At 43.0% G+C, this 25,499-nt stretch overlaps 1 protein-coding gene across 2 annotated transcripts in view; it reads left to right on the top strand.

The window, feature by feature from the left end:
• ZMIZ1 (zinc finger MIZ-type containing 1) overlaps nucleotides 1-25,499 on the top strand; it is a 556,702-nt gene that overhangs the window by 449,454 nt on the left and 81,749 nt on the right. For both annotated transcript variants that reach the window (XM_084845236.1, XM_084845235.1), the window contains one exon: nucleotides 6,383-6,527. In XM_084845236.1, coding sequence (XP_084701362.1) covers nucleotides 6,383-6,527 — 145 coding nt within the window. The remainder of the gene's footprint in view (nucleotides 1-6,382; nucleotides 6,528-25,499) is intronic.

The raw sequence follows: 25,499 nt of genomic DNA on the forward strand, positions 1-25,499 counted from the left end.
TGTTTCATCGTATTTGAATGGGCAGAGGACAGTCAAGTTCTTCAAAATCCAGCTGCACCAGATGGGTCTCTGTGTGGCCTGTATTCAGTTTTCCTGGGTCATGTGCAAACTAGTATAGTTAGGGCAAAGCTTTGCAGTACTCCAGGCAGACAATGGTCTAGAAACGCTTAGGTTCCCCTGCAAGTCTTCAGTGACAATGAGAGGTGATAAGATGTGCTTTTGCCCCTGGTCTGTGTTTATTCTACATTCGGTCCAAACACTTTGAGGTAGGGAGAAATGAGCAATAGCAGCATGACATACAAACTAGAGCAGTATTTCAGATTTCAGTGGGGGATAGGTGCAAGATTCTCTACAAGGTTTTTAGGCCCACTACTGGATACATTCTGGTTTTGTTGTAGTGCAGTTTAAGAGTCCTTGTTGCAGGTAAAAGCTTAGGAATAGGCATCACTGGGCACCTGCCAAGCCTCCCCCCCCGGGGGGGGGCTCATGCCAACACCTGGTGCCTCCCAGCCCTGCTGTTCTTCATCTTTGTTGTTGTTGCCTTTTCCCTCCACTCTCCAAGCAATCTGCTTCCCTTGTCCTTCCTCTCTGGACAGCTTTGCAGATCAGGCCCAAAGGTCAAGTAACTAGGCAGTGGCAGCAAGGAGAAAGGGGCCCACTGAGGACATCTTGCCCATGCCCCCCCCCCACTTTGAGCTGACACTGATGACAGTGTTATCAACACAGATCAAAGCATTGTACACAGATTTTAAAAATGTGATTTGTGGCTGTGGACCATTTAACTGTCTTTTGAGGAATAATCACGTGGGCTGAAATATGGGCCAATGTTTCCTATGCTCTTTCTAAATGGCACATCTGCAAACAATAGAGGCAAACCAACCCATAAGTATTATGGGTAGTGCTTCCTAATTTATAGCGACTCAGCTTGAAAATGGCCTCCTTGGAAAGCCCGCTAGTGATCAGTCTTTACAGAGTTTTAGGGAAATGGTAGAAGTTCTATCAAGATTTTGGAGATGTTTAACATTTAAATGCATTCATGTTTTTAATATGAGATTTTATTTTAAAATCTGGCTCCTTATATTTTGTGCTTTTCATGCTTTGTACATTTCTATTGGTTCTTGGGAAACTGGGGAAGTAATTTATGATCTTTAAAAAATAAAAGAATAACAGGGAAAATGAGAGGTGGCAGCTTTATGTTGCAAATGATGGACACCCCTAAGGATAATAGAGTGGGAGACAGGCAGATCTTGCATGGCTCTTGTTCATTTCCATAACACTTGTGCAAGAGAACTTCCCAGTGGATTGTCCTCTATATTGAGTCTTGACTAAAGTGTGGAGAGCTACCTGGCTTTTCAATTTTTTCCATCTAGGGCATCAAAATATTTCAGGGCAGCCCTGCAAACAAATACTCAAAAATCCCAGAGGAGGAAAGCATAGATCTGTCACTGATTAGGTATATGATGGCAATGATCAATTTTGTTTCCTCGTTGTCTGAAATTCTACCTTTAAAAAAAAAAAAAAAGCATCTTCCACAATATAGCTGTGTGACATGTCTTCCCCCCAAAAGGTGAGGATCCCTGTGATGTTTTACATTTCATGATTTACAAAATGTATGGATGGGACATTTAATTTCATAGATACCTTACATTCCTATCATCAAAAGTAATCTCACCTTGTTTAGCCGGGGGGGGGGGGGCAAGGGGGACACTTTCCTCCTCAAACCAGGCATTATTCTGCTATTGCCTCCTCTCCTGCCTTGCCCCTGTTCCGCCCCAAAGTGGGTTGCTGGCATACATTTGCAGGTTCATGTCATAGAATCATTAGACTGCTTCCTCCTTTTATCTTTATTCGTCAAGAGCATTCTGTGCTCATGTATGAGGAGCAGCTCACTCCTTGCATCAAAGCTGCACTTAAGATGGATGGTTTCCATTCGACACCAATGTAATTACGTTCAGCTTGTGTAGAGGTGCGCTGCATCCGCTATTATTCCAACACTGGCTGCATTTACAGTTTGCCAGAACACTTTGTTCATTTCCCCGCCTGCTCCCACAGAACTCAAGTGGCCACAGTGTAATGTTAGGTAGTGATTGTTATCTCCAGGCAACATAAAAGAGAGGAAAAAGAGGGAGGGTGAGTACCCTTTGTTGCTGGCACATTAGTAATGATATGCCAGGGATAAAAGGTGAGCACAATTTGATCAAACGCTTGTTGACAGATTCCTTAGCTAATAGGGAAGCAGCTCACCGTAGTACTCTGCGCTTACAACGCATTACCTCCAGAGCATAATGAGAATGCTATCTTTAAGAGATAAACCTCTACACATTCAGAGTGACCATACTGGTTGCCTACTGTAGGATTATTCACTCTTCTTAGTATAGAAATGCTTTAAAACGGTTCTAAGTGAGCATTCCTCACGTGCCTTGAAGAAACTACATTGTATCTACCTAGTTCTTAACTAGGAATCAGCAGCTGAAGTCCCCTGGGCCAAATATGCCCCCATGAGTGCAGTACCTGGTCTCCTAGTTTCCAACCCAGAGGAAAATGAGGGCTGTGGAGGCGTGATAGCTGCTGCAACAGGACAGTTACTTTGGTGGGGTGGGGGGTATTCAATTTTGGCTTGATCCTCCACCCTGACTCCTTTGTTAAAGTTGCCCTCCAGCAACTCTACTGGGTTGAACTGAACAGGGAATGCCCTTTGCAAGCCTATCCAACCATTGTGAAAAGCGCACCCCTTTGCCCCCCCCCCCCCCGGTGATGAGGCCTCAAACAGGGCCAAAAGGCTTTCCAGCACCCATTGATTCTGTAACCCGGCTAGCATAGTGACATTGTCACATCTCCAAATCTATTTGGCTACCTGGCCTTGTGACATCAGCATGCTGATTACATGACCTCTCATGGTTTGCTACCATATTGCCATCAAGAAGGTGCTGAGAGCAGTGGCAGTGAATAAGTGTGGGGAAAAAACTGAGGAAAAGGTCTCTAGAGCCTCCCTTTCTTGACAAAAATATTTGCTTTCAAACCTTTGGCATAATCCTCATTACTTCTCATGCCACTAAACTGTAAAATTAGTTAGCAGGGTTCAAGCTTTCTTGGAAGCCATATCTCCTCAAAGCCTCTCATTCTTGTGTACAGGGCATTGCTTTCTCTCCTCCATGATCTTGAACTGCTTCAGAGGGGTGGTCATTCATCACCAAGGAGTCTATGGTTGGTTTAGGATAACAAGCATTAGGGACAGGTTTGGGGAGCCAGGCCTTGCCTCAGCCATAACTTTGACTAATGAATGGAACTACTGGAGGTTGGGTGGAAGAAGAACTCCGCCCTAACTTCTCACCCTCCCATTTGTCACAGAGCCTATTGTCAGAGGAACTGTGAGTGGGTTCAGGCCAGCTTGGGAAGTGAATGTGGTAAATGAGATTGTAGAGAAGTTATAACCTATGCCTTTCTTTCCATACCATAAATATGATGGGCCTTTTAGCAAGTTTGGTATCAGTCTTCCTTATTAAACTTCAGCGCTGCTATACTCTGATGTATTGCCCTTGGCAACAGAAAGGTGATTAGTCACCATGGTAAAAGCAAGCAAACTTCAACCTACTGAAATGGTAAACGATGTCCCCTTTCCTTCTTTTCTGAAGAATAATATTGTTCTGTTCCTTCTAGTTTTACTATCCTCTTTGAAATACTTTTCAGAATACACTCTAGTTATTATTTACAACTCTTTTTTAAAATAAAAGGTCTAGTTCTGAGCACAGTTCTTTACATGAGGCCTGACTAGAACCAAGTGTGGTTGCATGATTTCCATCTTGTGTGTGTGGCTTATGAATCTTCGTAACATCCCCAAATAATGTTTTAAACAGCTCACCACAAGTGCAGTGGTGCAGAACCTGTGGCCCTCCAGTTGCTGGCCTCCCTGACTCCCATCAGCCCCAGCCAGCATGGCCAGTGGTTTGGAATGATGGGATTTTTCCAGCAATATCTGGAGGGCCACCATTTCCTTACCCCTGCACTCATGGGTCATACTGAGACACGGTAAACAGGGCTGTATGCTTCATGTCTCCATGCTGTGCTTCACAGCAGAAGGACAAATGCTAGTTGCTTTTAATTTAAAATAATTTCCTAGAACTCATGATACTGGAGGAAAGCTAAGAAATGTATGAGCTGCACTGAACTTGAGAAACTACAGAGTGGCTGAGCAGCGTGCCAGTGGTCAACCATAAGGCTTTGTTGTTCAGTCGTTCAGTCGTGTCCGACTCTTCGTGACCCCATGGACCATAGCACGCCAGGCCTTCCTGTCCTGCGCTCTCTCCCAGAGCGTGCTCAAGTTCATATTCATTGCATCCATGATGCTATCTAGCCATCTCATCCTCTGCCGTCCCCTTCTCCTTTTGCCTTCAGTCTTTCCCAGCATCAGGGTCTTTTCCAGGGAGTTTTCTCTTTGCATTAGGTGGCCAAAATATTGGAGCTTCAGCTTCATTATCTGTCCTTCCAATGAGCACTCAGGGTTGATTTCCTTTAGGATGGACTGATTTGACCTCCTTGCAGTCCAGGGGACTCGTAAGAGTCTTCTCCAGCACCACAGTTCGAAAGCGTCAATTCTTCGGCGCTCAGCCTTCCTTATAGTCCAGCTCTCACAGCCATACATTACTACTGGGAAAACCATAGCTTTGATTAGACGGACCTTTGTCGGCAAGGTGATGTCTCTGCTTCTTACTATGCTGTCTAGGTTGGCCATAGCTTTCCTCCCAAGGAGCAAGCGTCTTTTAATTTCATGGCTACAGTCACCGTCTGCGGTGATCTTGGAGCCCAAGAAAGTAAAATCTGTCACTGCTTCCATTTCTTCCCCTTCTATATGCCAGGAAGTGATGGGGCCAGATGCCATGATCTTCGTTTTTTTAATGTTGAGTTTCAAACCAGCTTTTGCACTCTCCTCTTTCACCCTCAACAAGAGACTCTTGAGATCCTCTTCGCTTTCTGCCATTAGGGTGGTATCGTCTGCATATCGGAGGTTATTGATAATTCTCCCAGCAATCTTAATTCCGACCTCTGATTCATCCAACCCGGCATTTCTCATGATGTACTCTGCATATAAGTTAAATAAGCAGGGTGACAATATGCAGCCTTGTCGTACTCCTTTCCCAATTTTGAACCACTCGGTTGTTTCATGTCTGGTTCTGACTGTTGCTTCTTGACCCTCGTACAGGTTTCTCAGGAGACAGGTAAGGTGGTCTGGTACTCCCATCACTTTAAGAATTTGCCACAGTTTGTTGTGATCCACACAATCAAAGGCTTTAGCGTAGTCAATGAAGCAGAAATAGACATTTTTCTGGAATTCTCTTGCTTTCTCCATGATGCAGCGAATGTTGGCGATTTGATCTCTAGTTCCTCTGCCTCTTCTAAACCCAGCTCTGCATAATTGTTTCTCTCTCAAGCAGTTACTCTTCTCTGCCCCTTGGGGGGCGGGGAATCTCATGGCAGTCTCTGTGTGCTTTCCTTCATACCTACAGATGTAAGAGAATTTCATTTATGTTCACAAATCATCCAAAAATGTCATGTTCACAATCCTGAATGTGAGCATGAGCAGTACAGGGGTTTTTTTTAGAAATGTCGGCAAATCCACAAAAATTGTGATTGCAGTTGAAAAATGTGCTTTCTTCAAAAATGCACATTTTTATGCTTTAGTTAATGCGGGGGACGGTACACTTTTGAAAAATACTCACAGGAATGGACATTTTCCTGTTTGAAATGTGTACTTTTCCCTTAGAATGAACCAAAGAATAGATCAAAATGAAAACAGGAGCAAGGTGAAACAAGCCTGAGACTTACATTTTGGAGAATTTTGGCAAGCTTGAAAATCGCTGGTTCTTCCATCCCTATTCCTACATTATGCTTTGCTATTCCAGAACTTGCTGTAATAATCCAGTATTTTTGAAAAGGTGTTTATTAAGCAGAGAAAAAAAATTAAGCAACTATTTCTATTGGACAGCTACTTTGAGAAGGAGATGGAAGAAGTAGCCGCGTGTCCCATTCCCTGCGTCCCCCTCATATAGACTACCAGCAAGTCCTGTTGCCACAGCCATAGCTCCCTTCACTCATCTCTCTTATTTCAGGCCAGCTGGTAATTTTCAGAGAGCTGGCTCTGGCTCTGTGGCCTCCAATTACTGAACTCTATTCTTTGTGTTCAGTGTATTCTGAACATAGAATTAAGGCTCTTACACACTGAATTTGCTTTTGCTTTTGTTTGTAAATAAAAGGTACACAACGTAATCAGTTTGATTGCTTGGGCAATTGCCCCACATTTTATATTTTTGTTCCATCCTTCATTTTTCTTCTTTTTACTGTATATATTCTTTCTCCTCCAATGACCTTTATTCTGTTTTGTTTCCAGCCCTGCTCTCATCGTGGTGTGAGGAGCTGGGACGGCTCTTGCTGCTGCGCCACCAGAAAAGCCGGCAAAACGATCCTCCAGGGAAGCTACCCATGCAGCCACCCATGAACTCCATGAGCTCAATGAAACCCTCTCTTTCACACAGGTGAGCCCCATACAAACACTTCCCCCCACAACAGCACACACAACATTAGTTCCTAGGAGAAACAGTGTAATTGGAATGCTTGCTACTAATAAATGCTTTCCCTTCATGGAATAGAGCTCTAGAAATCCTGGTGTCATCGGAAGCATAGCTGTAATTCTGTCACATTTGTACCAGACACTGGTGTGGTTTCTAGAATGTATTGGTATAAGTTCTGATTAAACTTGAATCACAATTTTCTTGAATTCCACATTGCTCAGTTCCTCATATCTGGTAAATATTTGTTACATTTCATATCTATGTGAGATTAGTTTGACACTAAGGTTACATCAATACAAGGATGGTTGTAGAAAGGAGAGAGTGGATCCAAGAACTTGCACCTTGTCACTAGAGATGCTGGCAACTATACAAGCCCCCAAATTCTTCACCAGCTTGAATTGAATTCCAAGCTAGAGAAGAATTGCTAGCTTCACCCCTGCAGGGTTTCCTCCCTGCCCACAGCCTATGCAAGTTAATGGAGGGAAGCCACTTCATTAGTTTGTAGCGGGGTGGGGAGGGAGGCAGGGGAGAAGGGTAATTATCTGAGATATCCCCCCCCCCCGGGAAAAAAAACTCAGGTAATTTCTGAGTGGATATCTACTTGTCACACTCTTTCCCACTCTCTGCCCCATCTTTTGGGCAAACAAGCAGCCAGGTTAGGTATTTTGGAAAAATATGCTGTGTCTGAGGAACTTGCCAGTCATGCTTTTGGCTGGGGGCGGGGAGGGGGAGTGGCGGCACTGAATGGACAGCTTGGAGTGAGGTAGGTGGCATGGGGAATCCAGCAGATGAACCCAAACAGTTTGGGAACTGGACAGTGTGATTTACCCCTACTCCTTACTCATGGCTGCTCCATGTGATGCCCCAACAGAGAATAAGGGCTCTCCCCTACCAAAGGAAGCAGAAATGGGCTGAGAAGGTTTACAGCATTCTCAGCTCCCACTTGCCATCCAGTGCTCTGCTCAAAGGAGCTGGTAGCTTGATGGTTTTGGCCACTCTGCTCACTAACACTACAATCTACCTTTCTTGTGTTTCGCTTCTTTCTCCCTTATTTCCTACTCCAGCTCCACCCTTCAGTTAGACTTCTGCCATATATCCAACTCCCCCCCTTTTATTTGATGATCTACTATTCCTCTGTGTGCTTAACCTTATTATCCCTCTGCATTAAATGGCACAGTTATACCCTAAGGCAGAAAAGGTTCCTTCCCCTAAATACCACTTTAATATAGCTCACATTGTCATGAAAGTCACTTAACCAAACTCATAAAAATCCCTCTGTTCTTACAAGCTTTTTACTGAGGATTATTGTCTGTGATCTTACCCTCACAACTGTAGTTGATTGATCAGAGTTTTGTCCCCCTTTTCTGCTCTCTAGCCTTTTGCCCCTTTCCTTTCTGTTACATTTGGGTTGCTTAATGAAAGAACATAAGCAAGGACACAGGCTCCCATGGGCATTTCTGTCGCATGTTCTTATACACTCAAATGCCTATCAGAAGTTACAGGAAAGACATAGTTGTCCGGGGTGAAAACAAGGGGATCCTTCTTTTGCTATAACAGTTGATGGTAGCCCTAAGACAAAGAACACATGGAGAAGTGGTCAGAAGCAGGCAGGCAAGCAGGAGATTACATGAACATAAAATGTAATAAATATGCTACAGATATGTGCGGCAGGAGAACAGAGGGCCATGGGCTAGGTCAAGAGGAAATGATATCCCCATGTTCTATTAATCTGGGTAGCATTTGTATAAACCAAGCCCCAGTTCTGAAAAATGTACTGTTTAGTACTCTGCAAACATCAGCACGTTACAGTGAATGTACAGAGTGATATTCATGTGATAATACTGATTATCTCAGGCAAATTTTATGAATGTTTGAAAGCTCAGGAATATGTCAACAAATGTTGACAGTCACCTAAATGTTGCCAGCATTCATCGGCATATGGAAAATGATGGAATACACTCACACGGAATTCATCTGGGAAAGTCTATTTTCACCATATTTTGTACATTCAGTCCAAACTAGATATTCTAGAATAGTCTACACACTGGAAAAGAATCTGTTGCTGGATGTTCCCAGGAGATTAGGTGTCAAAGGCCTCGCCATGGTGTTTTACAGCCATTGCTGCATAGCTGGCCATGTAGTGGTAGCAGCCTAGTGTAGCTATGATCCAGGAAAGGGGGAGAGGAGGAGCTTTGCTAGCTTCTGTGGCACACACTGTTCTAAACATGGGGAGCTAGTCAGATGGCGCTCTGAGTTTCTAAATCAGTCAGTGTTTACTTAACAGTGCCCCTGTTCACAGGTTCTTACACATGCATGTATAACAAGAGGAATTGGGACAGTGCCTGCTAGCCTGCCCCTGACATTGCTTTGCTTATTGACCCCACCCCGGTGCAAATGGGGCACACCATCTGAAAGTGTGACCTATGCTTGTACAGCTCTCCATGCAATCAAGAACATTAGGGGCTGCATTGGTAGGTGTAGTCATGTTGGGGATAGGACTGGTGGACATGGTCTCATGTCCACCTCCATGCATTCGTTATACACATGGAAGGGGGAACTACTTAAAAGTAGACAGCATCTAAAATATAATGCTTATGCAGTAAAATTTCTGATGAAAATGGTACAACAAGGATGTGGTTTCTAAGATGTAAGATAGCAGCATATAGTTATAGAACTGCTACAGTTCAGGGTAAATATACCAGTTGTTATTGCTATAATTCCCAAGTATTTTATTGTCCTTTACTAAAGTGTATATTTAAATTTGGAGGCAGGTGCTTAGAAGATGAAACTTCTGGTTCTCTCTTAAGATAACTTACTGTATTTACAAAGGAGTATTGTTAGCTTTTGGGGATTAGCTCAAAGGTAGAACCCCACCAACCACTGTTAAAACTCAGAATAATTTAAAAGGTGGTTTACAGATCAATGTAGCAAGCTGGAGAAGGGGAAACAGACGTGAAAACAGGTGTGCATGCGCTGCTGCAGACGTATGCATTAATTTCAGTGGATGGTGACCAGTATATTCTTCTATTTATTTTTTCAGCTTGATAGTAAAGGTATTCCAGAAGGTGAAAAAGGAAGCTTTTGAATTTATACCTCTCATTTGTATTGCACATTTGAAGTGTTTAAAGCAATTCCCATACATTATCTAAGTAATCCCTACAACCAGCCAGTTTGTAGATGTGAGGCTGGGCATGTAGTGGGTTGCCTAAGGCCGTCTACAGAGGTTGTGGCTGAGGTAGGATTTTTGAACCAGAGACCCCTGGTGCACGGTTCACACTCCTAACTGCTGCACTATATCAGCTCTCGCAATTTATCTTGCTCTTTCCATGCATGAGTAATAGGGGGATTAACAAAAGGATAGATTCTAGTATCATACATTTGGGGAAAGCATAGTCTAGTTTAACATATTTAAGAAACCATGTGGGATTAATTGGTAGCAAATAATTACAGCTTAATTTTTTGATGAAATTCAGGTTTCACTCATTGTCATTTAAACAAGGCAGAGGTTGTTTTCATATGCATGTCAAACTTGGTCCTGATTTAAACAGGAACAGCTCCCTTTGTAGTCACTGAGAACTGTTCCTTGCACTGTACACTTGTTAAGGTGCTTGTTGCAGCTTGTATAGCACATGTTAATGCTTTGCAGTGTCAATAACAATGTCTGCAAACACACAGCTGCTCTTTTCAACGTTTTGTTATCGCAAGTCTTTTTTGGCTCCTTTTTATCTTCTATCATCCCAAATTTCGCCTTCAATATTAATTAAATAGCAATTTCCTTACAGCCAGTGGTTGTATTAGAACAGTTTCTTAGAGCAATCAAAATTGATTAAATGAAGAGATGAAGCTTTAAAAAAATACAAGTGATTTGATTCCAGAGGTTTCATAAAATTAAACTGAAGATCAAATTAACTACTAATTCAATTAGGTGGATGGAGCTTTATTATTAATTAGCGTTATTAACATTATTTGATATCAATGCAGTTCTTCTCAAATAGCACTTGGGTGTTCTTTACAAGCTTTAAGGAGACGGAAGGGATTTTGCTATTTCTCTTGCTTTTCTTTTTTCTTTGTTTCTTGCTCCAAAGGAAGAACCCCCAAGATGATGAGATTCATTGGTTCATAGCCAGAATATAATAAGTATTTTTTTAAATTACAGAAAAAAAACATGAACCAAAAATACAACTGTAACTCATAATTCATAACTGTAATTTATAAGCTAAATTTACATTGTATGTATGACCATTATGTGTAAAATGTTGTCCCATTTGTGGTTATAGTTGTATTTCATGTTCAGATTACTTTTGGGGGTTGTATTTATGTTAATGAACAACTTTAAAATTATTTCAACTTAAATTCTAATTAATGGATAATGAAAATATGGCATTCCAATGGTATATATTTGCAATCAGAATTTCAGTAATTAACACAGCAATCCTAAGACCCCTAGATAGCATTTGAGGGCCGTAGGATGCGGACAGACCTCTGAACTTGGAGGAGGAGATCTGATTGTGGCACTCCCCATCCTACTCCCCCCCAGCAAACCCCTCAGCTGCTGCGGAAATCTCCATGGCATCTCCCTCTCCCGAATTTGGGACTCCAACCATAGGAATGGAGGAAAGAGGAGTGTTGAGGTGGGTCAGTGGGCGACAAGAGGAGAGGCCATGAATCTGCTGGATCCAAAGGTCTCTTAGCCCCTGTCCCTGGCAGAGAGAGCAAGTTAGATGATCTCAGAAGCCTGTCTAATGAAAAGTGCTCTTAAGGAGAACAGAGAGGCTAAAAAAGCCACTGTCACTCCTACCACCCTGCTGACAATAGCCTAACAAGGCTTTGCATGGATGGGCTGGACGCACCTGATCTCGTCTGATCTCGTAAGCTAAGCAGGGTACTTGGATGGGAGACCGCCTGGGAATCAGGCTTCCTGCATTGAGCAGGGGTTGGACTCGATGGTGTTGTAGGCCCCTTCCAACCCTATGATTCTATTCAATGAGATAGGAGCCCACCATCATTTGGGCTAGATGCTCATAGGACTGGTCTCTAATAAAATTATTCCACTTGCTCACAGCATCCTGGGGATCCATAGCTTGTGCTTCCTTTTCATATTTCAGTCAGTTTATCCAGGCCAGCAATTTCTTTTTTAAAAATGGAACCATTCAGAAGTAGAAATCTTCCTAGTAACCATGGACACATTACAAACTGTTAAAGAATCCAGAGCTACCCTGTACCCAAATATCAAATAAATTGGAATGGTAATGCCTTCCCAATATTAGCTCATGATAGTTTTTTTTTAAATTTATATTACATTCTGGCTATGATTCAATATAAATATAATCCTTGGAGCTGCAGTTCCTTCAAAAACCTTCATCAGAATCACCTGTCCGGTGTTTTTTCAGCTATCATTGTGAAAGGTCATGAGACACTATTCGATTCATACGTCATTTTCTAGGATCGTCCATGCAGCCAGTACAGGAAGCATGACTCTTTTTCTAATGGTCTCTTTAGTGACATCAGCATATAGCTAAATCTAATTGGCTACCTGAAGTGTTGATGTTGTCATCATACCAAGTACATGATTCTCAGTTGGCTGGGATCACTTGAGGAGAAATCAAATGAAGAAAAAGTGGCATTGAAGCAGCAATAAAGGAGAGAATGTGGCTGTAAATAGCCACAAAGGAGGTACAATTAAGTGCTTGGGAGGGAGTTCCCGTGAAATCACCATTTTTGAGGTGAAAATCAAACTTGGAGAACATTTGGATCAGCACTATTTGTACGTCATGTAATTAAAAAATAATTCAGCTGTGGCAGTACCTGTTACTCTTTAACTTTGTGAATGGCTTTTGGACAGGCATACACTTGTAATAAATACTTAGGTTCCGTAAGGGAAAGGGCATAGTTTATAAAAAGTAAACTGGAGATTACCCTACTTAGTAATTTCAGGGCTTCCTAAAGAAGAAAGATGTCACATAAGAATCAATGGCTAAGAGATAACAAAGTGAACTTGGAGACTAAAATATAACGCTACTTGCAGTAAAGGTCTGTATAGAATTCAAGCGGTGTTTTTGTTTTAAAAAGCAAGTTTTAAAAGTTTTTGTTCTATATCCAGAACTGGACATAGGTGTTTTTTAAAAGATGACTATGGAAAGGATTCATAGGAGGAGCCTAAAAGATGACAAAAGGCCTAGATTCTAGAAAGTGAAGAGGCTTTCTTCATAGGAAAAAAAGCTGAAGGAGCTGAGTGCATAATGTTGCAGCTGAGAGAAGATGATGAGGAAGCATGTTGATGATTTTCAACTATATAACATATGCTAGCAAGAAGAGAGAAACAATTGTCAGGAGAGGGTGTACATTTTAAATTACAAAGTAAATTTATGTGAAACATTGGAGAAATTCCCCAAACATTTAAAATGAAAAACCAAACGACCTACGTAAATATATAAAACCTGTCTTGTTGCTGGGTCAGATCAGAAGTAATCCAGCATTCTTTTCCTAGCACCTGCCAGTTAAATGCTTCTTTCTAGGTGCTCATGAGTGAGGCTTTTCCTTGTTATCTGTCCCCAATTTCTGGGATTCAGAGGTATACTGGGTGCTTCCAGACAAGGCTTTTATAGTGCCATCACCCTGCCTCATTCATGGAATTTTACAGGGGGTCTAGGCATTGTCGTCTTCAACTCATACCCCTCCTATGTTTTCCCACCATTTCTTCCTCCTTTTCTCATATCATAGATAATCCATTAAGGAAGAAAAGATGGAATAGCTGCACAATGCCTTCTCATTGGTAGTGCCCTCTGTCTGTGTACATTAAAGCTTGCTCCAGTTAGCATGTATTTGTCTAATTTGTTTTCTAAAGCTATCAGCAAGAAAAGGCTTCACAATCCTCAATTTGGAATACTTTTGTTATAGCCAGGGCCGCATATTGTTCAAAACATTTAAAGTTGTGGAACTATAAACTCAGTTCCAGAAACCCTGTTTATTGCAGAATATGCCAACTGTTTGCATTACCTAAACTGGCTATCTCTCCCCATCAAGCTCGAAAACTTTTGAGTCATTTTTCCCTTCCAATTTATCTCCCATTTTATCAGTGTCAGGGTAGAAACTGAGCCGATAGAACCCCAGAGCAATTCTGAGTCTGAGGAGGAACAGCAATCCATGGGAGAGGAGCGCGCTCATCTCTCACAGGCACAGCAGCTGGCAGAGGTTCCTCCTGCCAGCATTCCTGAGATAGATAGTGACCCTGGCAGCAAGAGAGTGCGGGAGGGGGGCTTGCTGGACGCTTGATGCCGACGCCGGGAGCAACGACAGCTGGAGGGCGCAGAAAGGAGGCATAGTGCTCGTTTGGCGCGCAAACAACGGTCGCGTCCCGAGGACCCAAGGGAAAGAGGGAGGAACTCTCCCTAGCCCATAAGTTCAGGGTCTTCCCGTGATTCTCCTTCAAACGGGGACCAACTGCCTAACCTGGAGCATAGGCTACTCTGCTGTTCCTTGCTTAGTCGCTGGTGATTAGCATCTGAAAGAGTCATTAAGTTGTAAAAGGATTAAAGCTTTGAAAAGAATCCTTTCATCTGTGTCTTGAGTTGGCTATTGGAGTCTACTGAAAGAGGCCGCCAGGGCGCTCCTGACAATCAGGGTCCATGACCATGCATCAAATGGCAGTAAAATTCCCTTTCACACCTTACTAGTTCAACAGGACAAGGTCTATACTGAAGTTGGGGGATGGGGTGGAGGGAACCAGCATGCCTGGAGATGTAGGGGCCGGGCCAGCATGCCCATCCCAGTACCCAATTTGAACCCTCACACATTCTCTTGAACACTTGAACAGGTCTTCTGTTGTGAGGGCAGTAAGTAATTTGCAGTCAGGAGAAAATGGTAACATGAATCTAGCCTTGGAGCTCCTTCACAGGAACAGGCTCTCAGGGCCTGTTCAGCTAGGCATACAATGAGATCAACAGCAGGTCTCAGAACTGAACAAGCCCTCCCCATGCATAGAATATAATAGTTGAACCGGAAGATCCCACATTATCTGAATGTGAGATCTACATGAATCTAAGGTGCTGATCATAGTGGAGAGCAGGCTTTGATAGAGTTGCCAGGTTTCCTGAGGGCTCTAACTCAGGAGATGGAGCTCGTGAGTTAAGGGGTAGAGCCTGCTGGGAATGGCACTTGGTGGGACAGGGTCATAGTCTGGCTATACATGGTGTCTTGGAACCTGATGCACATGGGGTAGGAACTAATAGCAAAAGCACTTAATCCAAGCAGAAACGCCTGCCCCTTTGCTTCTGTCTCTTCACACTGAGAGTTTAGTTCTTTTCCTGGATACCCTGAAACTTCAGGTCAGACCCTGACCTGAACCGTAGAGTTCAGGCTTTTAAAGCGTGAAGAATGCCAATAACTCATGAGATCATTTCCATCATCTCCCCACCATGAAATTTGCTCTTGGGGGTTAAAAAAATTAATATAGCTTATTTTATCAAGTGAAATCACAATATTTAACATTTATATAACACGTTCAAATGTTCAAACAGCCTCACATATGTTAGCTCTTTGTAATCCATACAACAAATCTGCAAGTTAGATCAGTATTGTTATCCTAATGTACAGATGGGAGATTGAGAGTGAGAGATGGTGACTTGCCTAAGGCCACCTTATTGAGTTCATGGCAGAGGCAAAATTCAAGACCAGGGCCTTTTAAATTCATAGCTCATTCATTTATTACATTATATTATAGCTCAGTCTGTTAGCCACTACACTACACCAGCTACACCAACACAAACAAGCTACAGTGGACTAGCCTGTTAGCCACATTGGCTGTGTAAACATTTATCAGATATATCCTTTTACATGCTATTTTATTTTATTTTTAACCACTCCAAAGAAGTTTAACTAGTTTTGCAAGAATTGTGATTACTCTGTTAGTCTGGTTATAAGTACTGTGTTAGTGTGACTCAACCTGTCACTCTTTGCCTATAAATAGTATTCAGCAGCAACAGCATATATACCCACAAAAACAGTTCAAATTCTTGTTTACTATAGAAACAGAATTCTGTGGTTGCTTAGCTAAAGAACTAGTAAGGAATATGTCTTACAAGCAGACAAAGCACTATCCGTGCCCTTAATTTTAAAATCAGGATGAGAAATGAAATGCATCAATCATAAGAACATAAGAAGAGCTCTGCTGGATCAGATCAAGGGTCCATCTAGTCCAGCCCTCTGTTCACACAGTGGCCAACCAGCTGTCGACCAGGAACCCACAAGCAGGACACGAGTGCAACAGCACCCTCCCACCCATGTCTCTCAGCAGCTGATGTACACAGGCATACTGCCTCTGGTACTGGAGGTAGCATATGGAACATACACCAAGTTGTTCCGTTCCAAGAGCTACATAAGAAAAGTCATGCGGGGTCAGACCAAAAGGCCCTGTCTAGCTCAGCATTCTGTTCCACAGTGGCCAACCAGATGCCCTGATGGAAAGCTCACAAGCAGGACATTAATGCAATAGTATCCCCCTACTCCTTTCCCCCAGCCACTGGCATTGAGAGGCGTACTGCCCCAGTTCTGGAGGTAATACAAAGCCATCATGACTAGCAACCTTTCATAGCCCTATCCTCCGTGAATTTGTCTAATCCCCTTTTAAAGCTGTCCTGTATTGGTGGCCATCACTACATGTTGTAGTAGCGAATTCCATAGTTTGACTATGTGCTGTGTGAAGAAATACTTCCTTTTATCTGTCCTGAATCTCCCACCGCTCAGCTTCATGGGATGACCCTGGGTTCTAGTATTATGCAAGAGGGAGGAAAACATATTCTTATCCACACCATGCTTAATTTTGTGTACCTCTGTCTTGTTCCCACTTACTCACCACTTTTCTAAGCTAAACAGCCCCAAATATTGTAACCTTTCCTCATAGGGGAGTTGCTTTAACCCCTAGTGCAGGGGTGGGCAACTTCAGGCAGTCTCCCCAGACCTGCCGTGGGCCCCCCATCACCAGCCCCATGCCACAAAAAAGAGGAGGAGAAAAACAAGCTAAATTTGTCAGTTCTAAGCCTCCATAGTGCTTTGCTGCCAAAGTTAGGTGGCAAACCACAACTTTCCCCATTGTTTAAAAAGAAAAAATGGGTGGTAGCGGCCATACTGGAGAGGGGCAGCAGGGGCCACACGTGGCCTGTGGGCCATGTGTGCCTACCCCTGCCCTAGCGAAACATGTATTACACTTGGATGCAGGAGATTAAATCCCTATTCAGCCATGAAGGTCATAGGGTGACCTTGGGCCAATCACACCCTTTGAGCTCAGCCCACCTCACAGACTTGTTGTAAAGATAGAAAGGAATAGGAAAGGTTCCTCCTGGGCAAGTACTGGGTCATTACTGAGCCCTAGAGGGACGCTGCTTTTGCTGGCGTTTTCATGGCAGACTGTAGCGGGGTGGTTTGCCATTGCCTTCCCCAGTCATGACTACCTTTCCCCCAGCAAGCTGGGTACTCATTTTGCTGACCTCGGAAGGATGGAAGGCCAAGTCGACCTGAGCCGGCTATCCGAGACCCAGCTTCCGCTGGGATCGAACTCAGGTCGTGGGGAGAGTTTCGGTTGCAATACTGCCACCTACCACTCTGCGCCACACGAGGCTCCAGAAAGGAATAGTCCCCATGTGTATCACCCTGAATGGGCAGAAAGAGCAGAATAGGAGTTCAACAGATATGTAAATAAATACAATTAGAAATGTGATAATAAATAAATGTTGGGAAAGCAATGGTTCCAATAAAAATTCGTGTCTATTCAGCACTTGTGCTATTCATCTATATTTACATAGCTAAACTGTAAACTGGTAAGCTATTAAAATTAATTGAAAGTAAATTCTGTGTGTGTGTATTTTAGAAAACACTAAGTAAACTGTCTGTCTGTCTGTCTGTCTCTGACTGTCTTTTTAAATGGAAGCTATTTTTGCCAGTCTTTGAGCATGCATGTTAGCTGGTTCTACAGTCTCAAGAAGTGCAAGCCCATCGAACCCTTTATTCATGCTGCCTGCTGTACCTTCTCTAATTCACTCTCCCCATAGATCATCCTTCAGTTCCCTTGTTTCTGTGCAGAGCCTTTTCTTCTTCCTCTCTCTCTTGTCTTGGAGGCGAAAAAGAAAAAGAGAGAGAGAGCCAGAAGTGGAATCTGTTTCAGTGGCTCCTTTCCTGATTGTTGTAGCAATTGCTGACCTCCAGGCACTATGAATAAACAGCAAGGCTGGGAACAAAAGGATTCTTCTGGCTGCCATTATCTCACATTAACATAGCAGAGGCACTGCGGTGTGAACAATGCAATTCCCATTCACCGATAATCAGCGAGTTCCCGAGCGCGTGTGGATTACCAAGGCAACAGGCAATGGTAGAATACTGGGTGGGTGTCTCAGTTTGTTTGTTTTAATCATTATTATCCTTATGATTATTGAAGGATCAGTTGGATATAGAATCCTAGCCATATTGATACGTACAAGTAAAATTAATGCTTTGCTACTTAACTGGGGTTAACTGAGAATTTTGATTCAAATGCTGGCACATGGGTTAGAATAAATCATGGATGAAATAGGGCTAGCTGATGCTGTGAAATGAAATAGCATATATCAAGCTGCAGGTTATTGCAAGGCATTTGTAGCGTCTTTGAAACACAGGTAACAGGTGGAATGTTAATAACAGGTGGATTTTGTGACTGTTGAATAGGGCTGTAACGTTGTATTTATGTGCTTAGCAGTTTGCCTATGTAGCAGTAGCCAGAATTGAGAGTGACATTGGAATCTTTGCTGGGGGTGGGAGAGGGATTGTTAATCAGAACGAATGATTCCATCCCATGAGCTGAAAAGGTAATAATAAATAAAGACTGTCTCTTTAGGTGCTGGAGCACATTTTCAGTAACTACTCTTCTCCTTTCCAACATAGCTAGGTGATTGTTTGCCTAGCGTGTTGTGTATATTTGTGTACACATAGTTTTCATGGGCACAGAAAATGTAAGATTAGTCTGAAGTGTGCATTCTGGCTGAGATCCAAAGAGCTTCTTGAGGCATAACCAATAGCTCGAGGCGTGCCAACCAGAATATGACTTCCCCATGTAAATAGCACTCCGCTTTGCCATGTCACAAACTGTTTTTGGAAGTCCCTTCAGCTTCAAAAGTGGTGGCATGAAGAACTGCTGTTTGGTATCCAGAACCTATTGTACTGTTCCTTGTATCCCAACTGCTTTGCTTCCTAATTCAGAACCACCTGAATTGAACTTCTAAAGAGAAGTTTTCTAATGAAAACTTTGGTCTGATTCATAATCAAAACTTAAAGAGAGTTAGGTTCTAAATTCTTGTTGCATGATTGATAGTTGATAGTATCCTATTGCACAGATAACCTTACTTACGGCATTTGGAAGTTGTAGTAAACTATGGTTTAATGAAGCATGAACAAACCTAGCCTCCCCCCAGGCTCACGTGCTACCGTGGCCTCCAGTGCAGCCTCGAAGAGGTGTTTGGAAGCTTTGGCTCCTGCTTTTGATGAACCATAGCTTGCCATGTCATCTGAACTGGACAAAACAATGGTTAATCTTAACTATGGTTAGTTTCAAACAAACCAACTTCAAAGCATGGCTTTATAAAGCTGGTTTGTTTAAGCTTATTGTAGCTAAGATTAACCACAGTTTCAGTTTGGTACAACACAGCAAGCTGTAGTTAATCAGAAGCAAACGCTTCCAAGCTCTTCCAACTGCACAGGGGTGGAGGAGCTAGGCTCATTCACAGCTTGCTAAACTATAGTTTGGTGTGACATCCAAATACAGCCACTGTAACCAACAAGATTTAGTGTAGAGTGAGGAGTTTGCTAGTATATCGCACCTTAGTACTTTGAACCAGATGCTTGAACTTCGTAGGCTGTCTGAATATACCAAATTGGAAAGCAAAGGATGTAAAATTGTAAACATCATTTAGTGGATAAAATATTAAACATCAGGAACCAAGAACCAAATACTCGCTCAGCCATTAAGTATTATTACATTTTTATCCTACTCTTCTTCCAAGGATCTTAGAGTAATGTTCATTCCACCATTCCTCACAACATCACTGTGAGGTAGTTTAGGCAGAGACAGAGGCCCACTTCAAACATCATAACAATCCACAATTAACAAACCATGGGTTGTTGAGAAGACAAACAGGAGCAAGTATGCATGCTGGTCCCCCCTCCCGACACGCCTACATGCCCCTACTACAGTAAACAACCCAGGGACGCTCCATCCCTAGTTGTTTATTGTGACATCCAAACCCAGAACTCTCGGTTGTTGGGGGACAGACATCCCAGGGGTTGAATCCATGGGTTGTTAACTGTGGGTTGTTACGACGTACAAATTGGATCTGAGTGAGTGTTCTAATATCATGTAGTGAGCTTCATGGTTGAATAGAGGTTTGAACCCAGGTCTCCTGACCTTGGCTATATGTGGCTTTTGACAGCTCACTGACATCCTAACCTCCCCTCAAAGGGTTGTTGTCAGGATAAGAGAAATAAGAATTCTAAAGAGCTTTAGAAAATGTAAAGTGCTATAGAAGTAATTTGTTCAGATTAGAACCACAAAAGTCTCTGTTGTTTGAAGATCAAACAAATTGCATGTAAAAAAAAAAAAAAGTATGAATGAGTTCTCCTGTGGTTCCAACTTACACATTTTTATTTGTATACTCCAAACCTCACTGTATTCACATACAGTTAATACATCTTTCCTCTTTTCAGTTTACTTGTAGAATTCCTAAATTGCCCTTATTCTTATTTGTCTTTATGCCTTATATCACCATGCTCTTACACCTATTCCCTCCAATTTATATTAATCCAGGACAGAATAGGAATTTTTAGTTTTGAAATTCAGAACTTTTAAGGTTAGGATTAGGAATTTAATTTAAAGCAGACCAAAATGCAGGCAACCATGTTAAGTGTTAGAAAAAATCCAAACAGTAGCATAAACAAATATTAACAACAACAATGGGAGGGGGAAGAAAATGCCTGGAAGATCCTACAGCAATATGTGACTGCAGTATAAGGCACAGCAGCTGTTGCTTCTATGTCCCAATAACCTTTTGTACAACCTGAAATCTCATTCACTTCCCACAAACTAATTTAATGAGTTTGCAAAGAACTTCCTGGATCACCATGCTAGGACTTAACCCTGTCATACATTGCAGATAGGCCTCCAGTATGACCTTTACCAGCAAATCTTACTAGCTTATTACTTTGTGACTTTCCTGCTAAAGGTATTGTGCTACTACTTTTGTGTGAAGTCTTTAATTCGGTCACCCAGAGGTGGCCCTGCCATGAGGCAAGGTGAAGCAGCCACCTTCTGTGGCAGACTATGGGCACCAGAAGACAAAAACAGAAAGCACAATCTACTAGGAAATTTATCCTGAGCATTACCCATTTGTTTCAGTAAGGCTTGGACAGAAACCTTCCATTTGAAATTGCACCTTGGACTCTGAAATGTCATGGGCCTGCCTTGCAATTTTCCAAATCTCTGACTATCTCTGCAAAAAACCCTGCTTGTTTTGCAGAGAGGCACTTGCCGGACAAATTGTTGTTGTTCAGTCGTTCAGTCGTGTCCGACTCTTCGTGACCCCATGGACCATAGCACGCCAGGTCTTCCTGTCCTGCGCACTCTCCCGGAGCGTGCTCAAGTTCATATTCATTGCATCGGTGATGCTATCTAGCCATCTCATCCTCTGCCGTCCCCTTCTCCTTTTGCCTTCAGTCTTTCCCAGCATCAGGGTCTTTTCCAGAGAGTTTTCTCTTCGCATTAGGTGGCCAAAATATTTCAGCTTCAGCTTCAGTATCTGTCCTTCCAATGAGCACTCAGGGTTGATTTCCTTTAGGATGGACTGATTTGACCTCCTTGCAGTCCAGGGGACTCGCAAGAGTCTTCTCCAGCACTACAGTTCAAAAGCATCAATTCTTCGGCGCTCAGCCTTCCTTATAGTCCAGCTCTCACAGCCATACATTACTACTGGGAAAACCATAGCTTTGATTAGACGGACCTTTGTCGGCAAGGTGATGTCTCTGCTTCTGACTATGCTGTCTAGGTTTGCCATAGCTTTCCTCCCAAGGAGCAAGCGTCTTTTAATTTCATGGCTACAGTCACTGTCTGCAGTGATCTTGGAGCCCAAGAAAGTAAAATCTGTCACTGCTTCCATTTCTTCCCCTTCGATATGCCAGGAAGTGATGGGGCCAGATGCCATGATCTTAGTTTTTTGAATGTTGAGTTTCAAACCAGCTTTTGCACTCTCCTCTTTCACCCTCAACAAGAGGCTCTTTAGATCCTCTTCGCTTTCTGCCATTAGGGTGGTATCGTCTGCATATCGGAGGTTGTTGATAATTCTCCCAGCAATCTTAATTCCGACCTCTGATTCATCCAACCCGGCATTTCTCGTGATGTACTCTGCATATAAGTTAAATAAGCAGGGTGACAATATGCAGCCTTGTCGTACTCCTTTCCCAATTTTGAACCACTCGGTTGTTCCATGTCCGGTTCTTACTGTTGCTTCTTGACCCTCGTACAGGTTTCTCAGGAGACAGGTAAGGTGGTCTGGGACTCCCATCACTTTAAGAGTTTGCCACAGTTTGTTGTGGTCCACACAATCAAAGGCTTTAGCGTAGTCAATGAAGCAGAAATAGACGTTTTTCTGGAATTCTCTTGCTTTCTCCATGATGCAGCGAATGTTGGTGATTTGATCTCTAGTTCCTCTGCCTCTTCGAAACCCAGCTTGTACTTCCGGTAGTTCTCGGTTCGCATACTGCTGAAGCCTAGCTTGTAGGATTTTGAGCATCACCTTGCTGGCATGTGAAATGAGCACAATTGTGCGGTAGTTTGAACACTCTTTGGCATTGCCCTTCTTTGGAATTGGAATGTAAACTGACCTTTTCCAGTCTTGCAGCCATTGTTGAGTGTTCCAAATTTGTTGGCATATTGAATGCAGCACTTTAACAGCATCATCTTTTAGGATTTTAAATAGCTCCGCTGGAATACTGTCATCTCCGCTAGCTTTGTTGTTACTAATGCTTCCTAAGGCCCACTTGACTTCACTCTCGAGGATGTCCGGCTCAAGTTCAGTGACCGCACTATCATGGCTATCAGGGACATTCAGATCTTTCCTGTATAGTTCTTCTTTCTATTCTTTCCACCTCATCTTAATCTCATCTGCCTTTGTTAGGTCCCTGCCTTCTTTGTCCTTTATCATGCCCGTCTTTGCACAAAACGTTCCCTTGAGATCTCCGATTTTCTTGAAGAGATCTCTAGTCTTTCCCATTCTGTTGTTTTCCTCGATTTCTTTGCATTGTTCATTTAAGAAGGCCTTCTTGTCTCTACTTGCTATTCTCTGAAACTCTGCATTCAGTTGGATAGATCTTCCCCTTTCTCCCTTGCTTTTCGCTTCCCTTCTTTCCTCAGCTACTTGTAAAGCCTCATCAGACAGCCACTTGGCTTTCTTGCATTTCTTTTTCTTTGGGATGGTTTTCATTGCTGCCTCTTGAACAATGTTACGGACCTCCGTCCATAGTTCCTCAGGCAGTCTGTCTATCAGGTCTAATCCCTGAAATCTATTCCTCACCTCCACTGTATATTCATAAGGGATATGATTTAGGTCATACCTGAATGGTTTAGTGGCTTTCCCTACGTTCTTCAATTTAAGCCGAAATTTTGCAACAAGAAGCTCATGATCTGAGCCACAGTCAGCTCCAGGTCTTGTTTTGACTGACTGTATGGAGCTTCTCCATCTTTGGCTGCAAAGGACATAATCAATCTGATTTCGATATTGACCATCTGGTGATGTCCATGTGTAGAGTCGTCTCTTGTGCTGTTGGAAAAGAGTGTTTGCTATGATCATCATGTTCTCTTGGCAAAACTCTATTAGCTTTTGTCCTGCTTCATTTTGTACACCAAGGCCATGCCTGCCTGTTATCCTGGTGATTTCTTGACTTCCTACTTTAGCATTCCAATCCCCTATGATGAAGAGGACATCTTTTTTTGGTGTTAGTTCTAGAAGGTGTTGTAGGTCTTCATAGAACCGATCACCCTCAGCTTCTTCGGCATCAGTGGTTGGGGCATAGACTTGAATTACTGTGATGTTGAATGGTTTGCCTTGGATTCGTACTGAGATCATTCTGTCGTTTTTAAGATTGTACCCCAGTACTGCTTTTCCCACCCTTTTGTTGACTATGAGTGCTACTCCATTTCTTCTAAGGGATTCTTGCCCACAATAGTAGATATGATGGTCACCTGAATTAAATTCGCCCATGCCTGTCCATTTTAGTTCGCTGATTCCCAAGATGTCAATGTTCAATCTTGCCATCTCATGTTTGACCACCTCCAGCTTACCTTGATTCATTGATCTGACATTCCAGGTTCCTAAACGATATTGTTCTTTACAGCATCGGATTTTCTTTTCACCACCAGACACATCCACAGCTGAGTGTCCTTTCGGCTTTGGCCCAGCCGCTTCACTCTTTCTGGCGCTACTTGGAAATACCCTCTGCTCTTCCCCAGTAGTATATTGGACACCTTCCGACCTGAGGGGCTCATCTTCCGGCGTCATCTCTTTTAGCCTTGTGATACGTTCCATGGGGTTTTCTTGGCAAGAATACTGGAGTGGGTTGCCATTTCCTTCTCCAGTGGACCACATTTTGTCAGAACTCTCTGCCATGACCTGTCCGTCCTGGGTGGCCCTGCACGGCATAGCTTATGGCTTCACCTAGTTACACAAGCCCCTTCGCCACAACAAGGCAGTGATCCATGAAGGGGTGCTGGACAAATACCTTAAGATAATTTGTGCAAATTAGCCAAAATGTGTGCTGCAGTGGAAGACAACTTCCTCAGCCAACCCCAATCCCTGGCAATCTGACCTAAAGAAAAATTCCTCTCTGCTGCCCCACACCCCCAGTATAGCAATCAGTCAGACTCTGAGAATGAACAAAAGAAATTCACCGAGGCACTTCATGGGAAATTGCTTTTCTCCTGGAGCTTGCAGCTAGAGAAGGCAGGTATCATGACCTCCAGCTCTCGGACCTTCCAATATGCAGCAAAGAATTTTGACAAGGATGGGGCCCAGGCTACAACCCAGGCTACAACTTCAGGGGTAGAACAGTCAGTACCTTATTCAGGCACTCCCAGGCAGAGGATACCACCCTCTGGTTCAGAGGCACTGGCTGAACTTCCGTTTCCCCAGCCTTGCAAATGTCCCAGGGTACAAAATCAGATGAGGACTTTAACAGTCCTGTCAGCTCCTCCAGGAGGAGCAGAGCTGACCATGCTACAGGTGTTGCCAGGCTTCAGTCGACTTTAGCTTCCTGCTGAGACATCCTCCTGTTGTTGGTAGGAAAGAATTTCAGCTAGCAGGTCCCACTTGGAGGTATCCAAGGTCTTACTTTCTTCCTGCCTTGATCCGACTGCTATCAGACAACACTGTGAGACAACTGTCAGTGCACCCAAAACTTACCATATAGCTTTGACTTTCTCAAAGTCACAACTCTCATACCCTATAGCATGTTAAGATGGTACAGTGTTCTGTCTCAAGCCTTTCAGTGCTTAAGGCAGGTGAGGTTAAGATACACCTTTTTCTGGTAACTCTTATGCATATGTAAGATTTTTTAATTAATATTTTATTAGAATTTCTTTTTTTACACAATACAAATAAAATAGCGAGAGGGGGCTGGGAGTGTTGGGACTAAGTTGCAAGACGCTCAAATACATATTTAAGCTTTCACTGATACTCAAGCATACATATCAGTGTATGATGACCAAATATCCAAGTATGTATCTGGAGACTGCTGTCTGAAATAAGCTGCACATTCAAATATAGAAAGGGCAGTGAGGTTCTCTGTCCATTGAAGAGTCAGTGGTATGGTATGGTCTTTTTGCTACCATGATTGCTGTCAAAATCCCCTTTTGTTGACCATCTGATACTTCCC

The sequence above is a fragment of the Heloderma suspectum genome, chromosome 3, assembly GCF_057233095.1.
Source record: "Heloderma suspectum isolate Gila_16-S chromosome 3, 16-S_ref, whole genome shotgun sequence".
Classification (NCBI taxonomy): Eukaryota; Metazoa; Chordata; class Lepidosauria; order Squamata; family Helodermatidae; genus Heloderma; species Heloderma suspectum.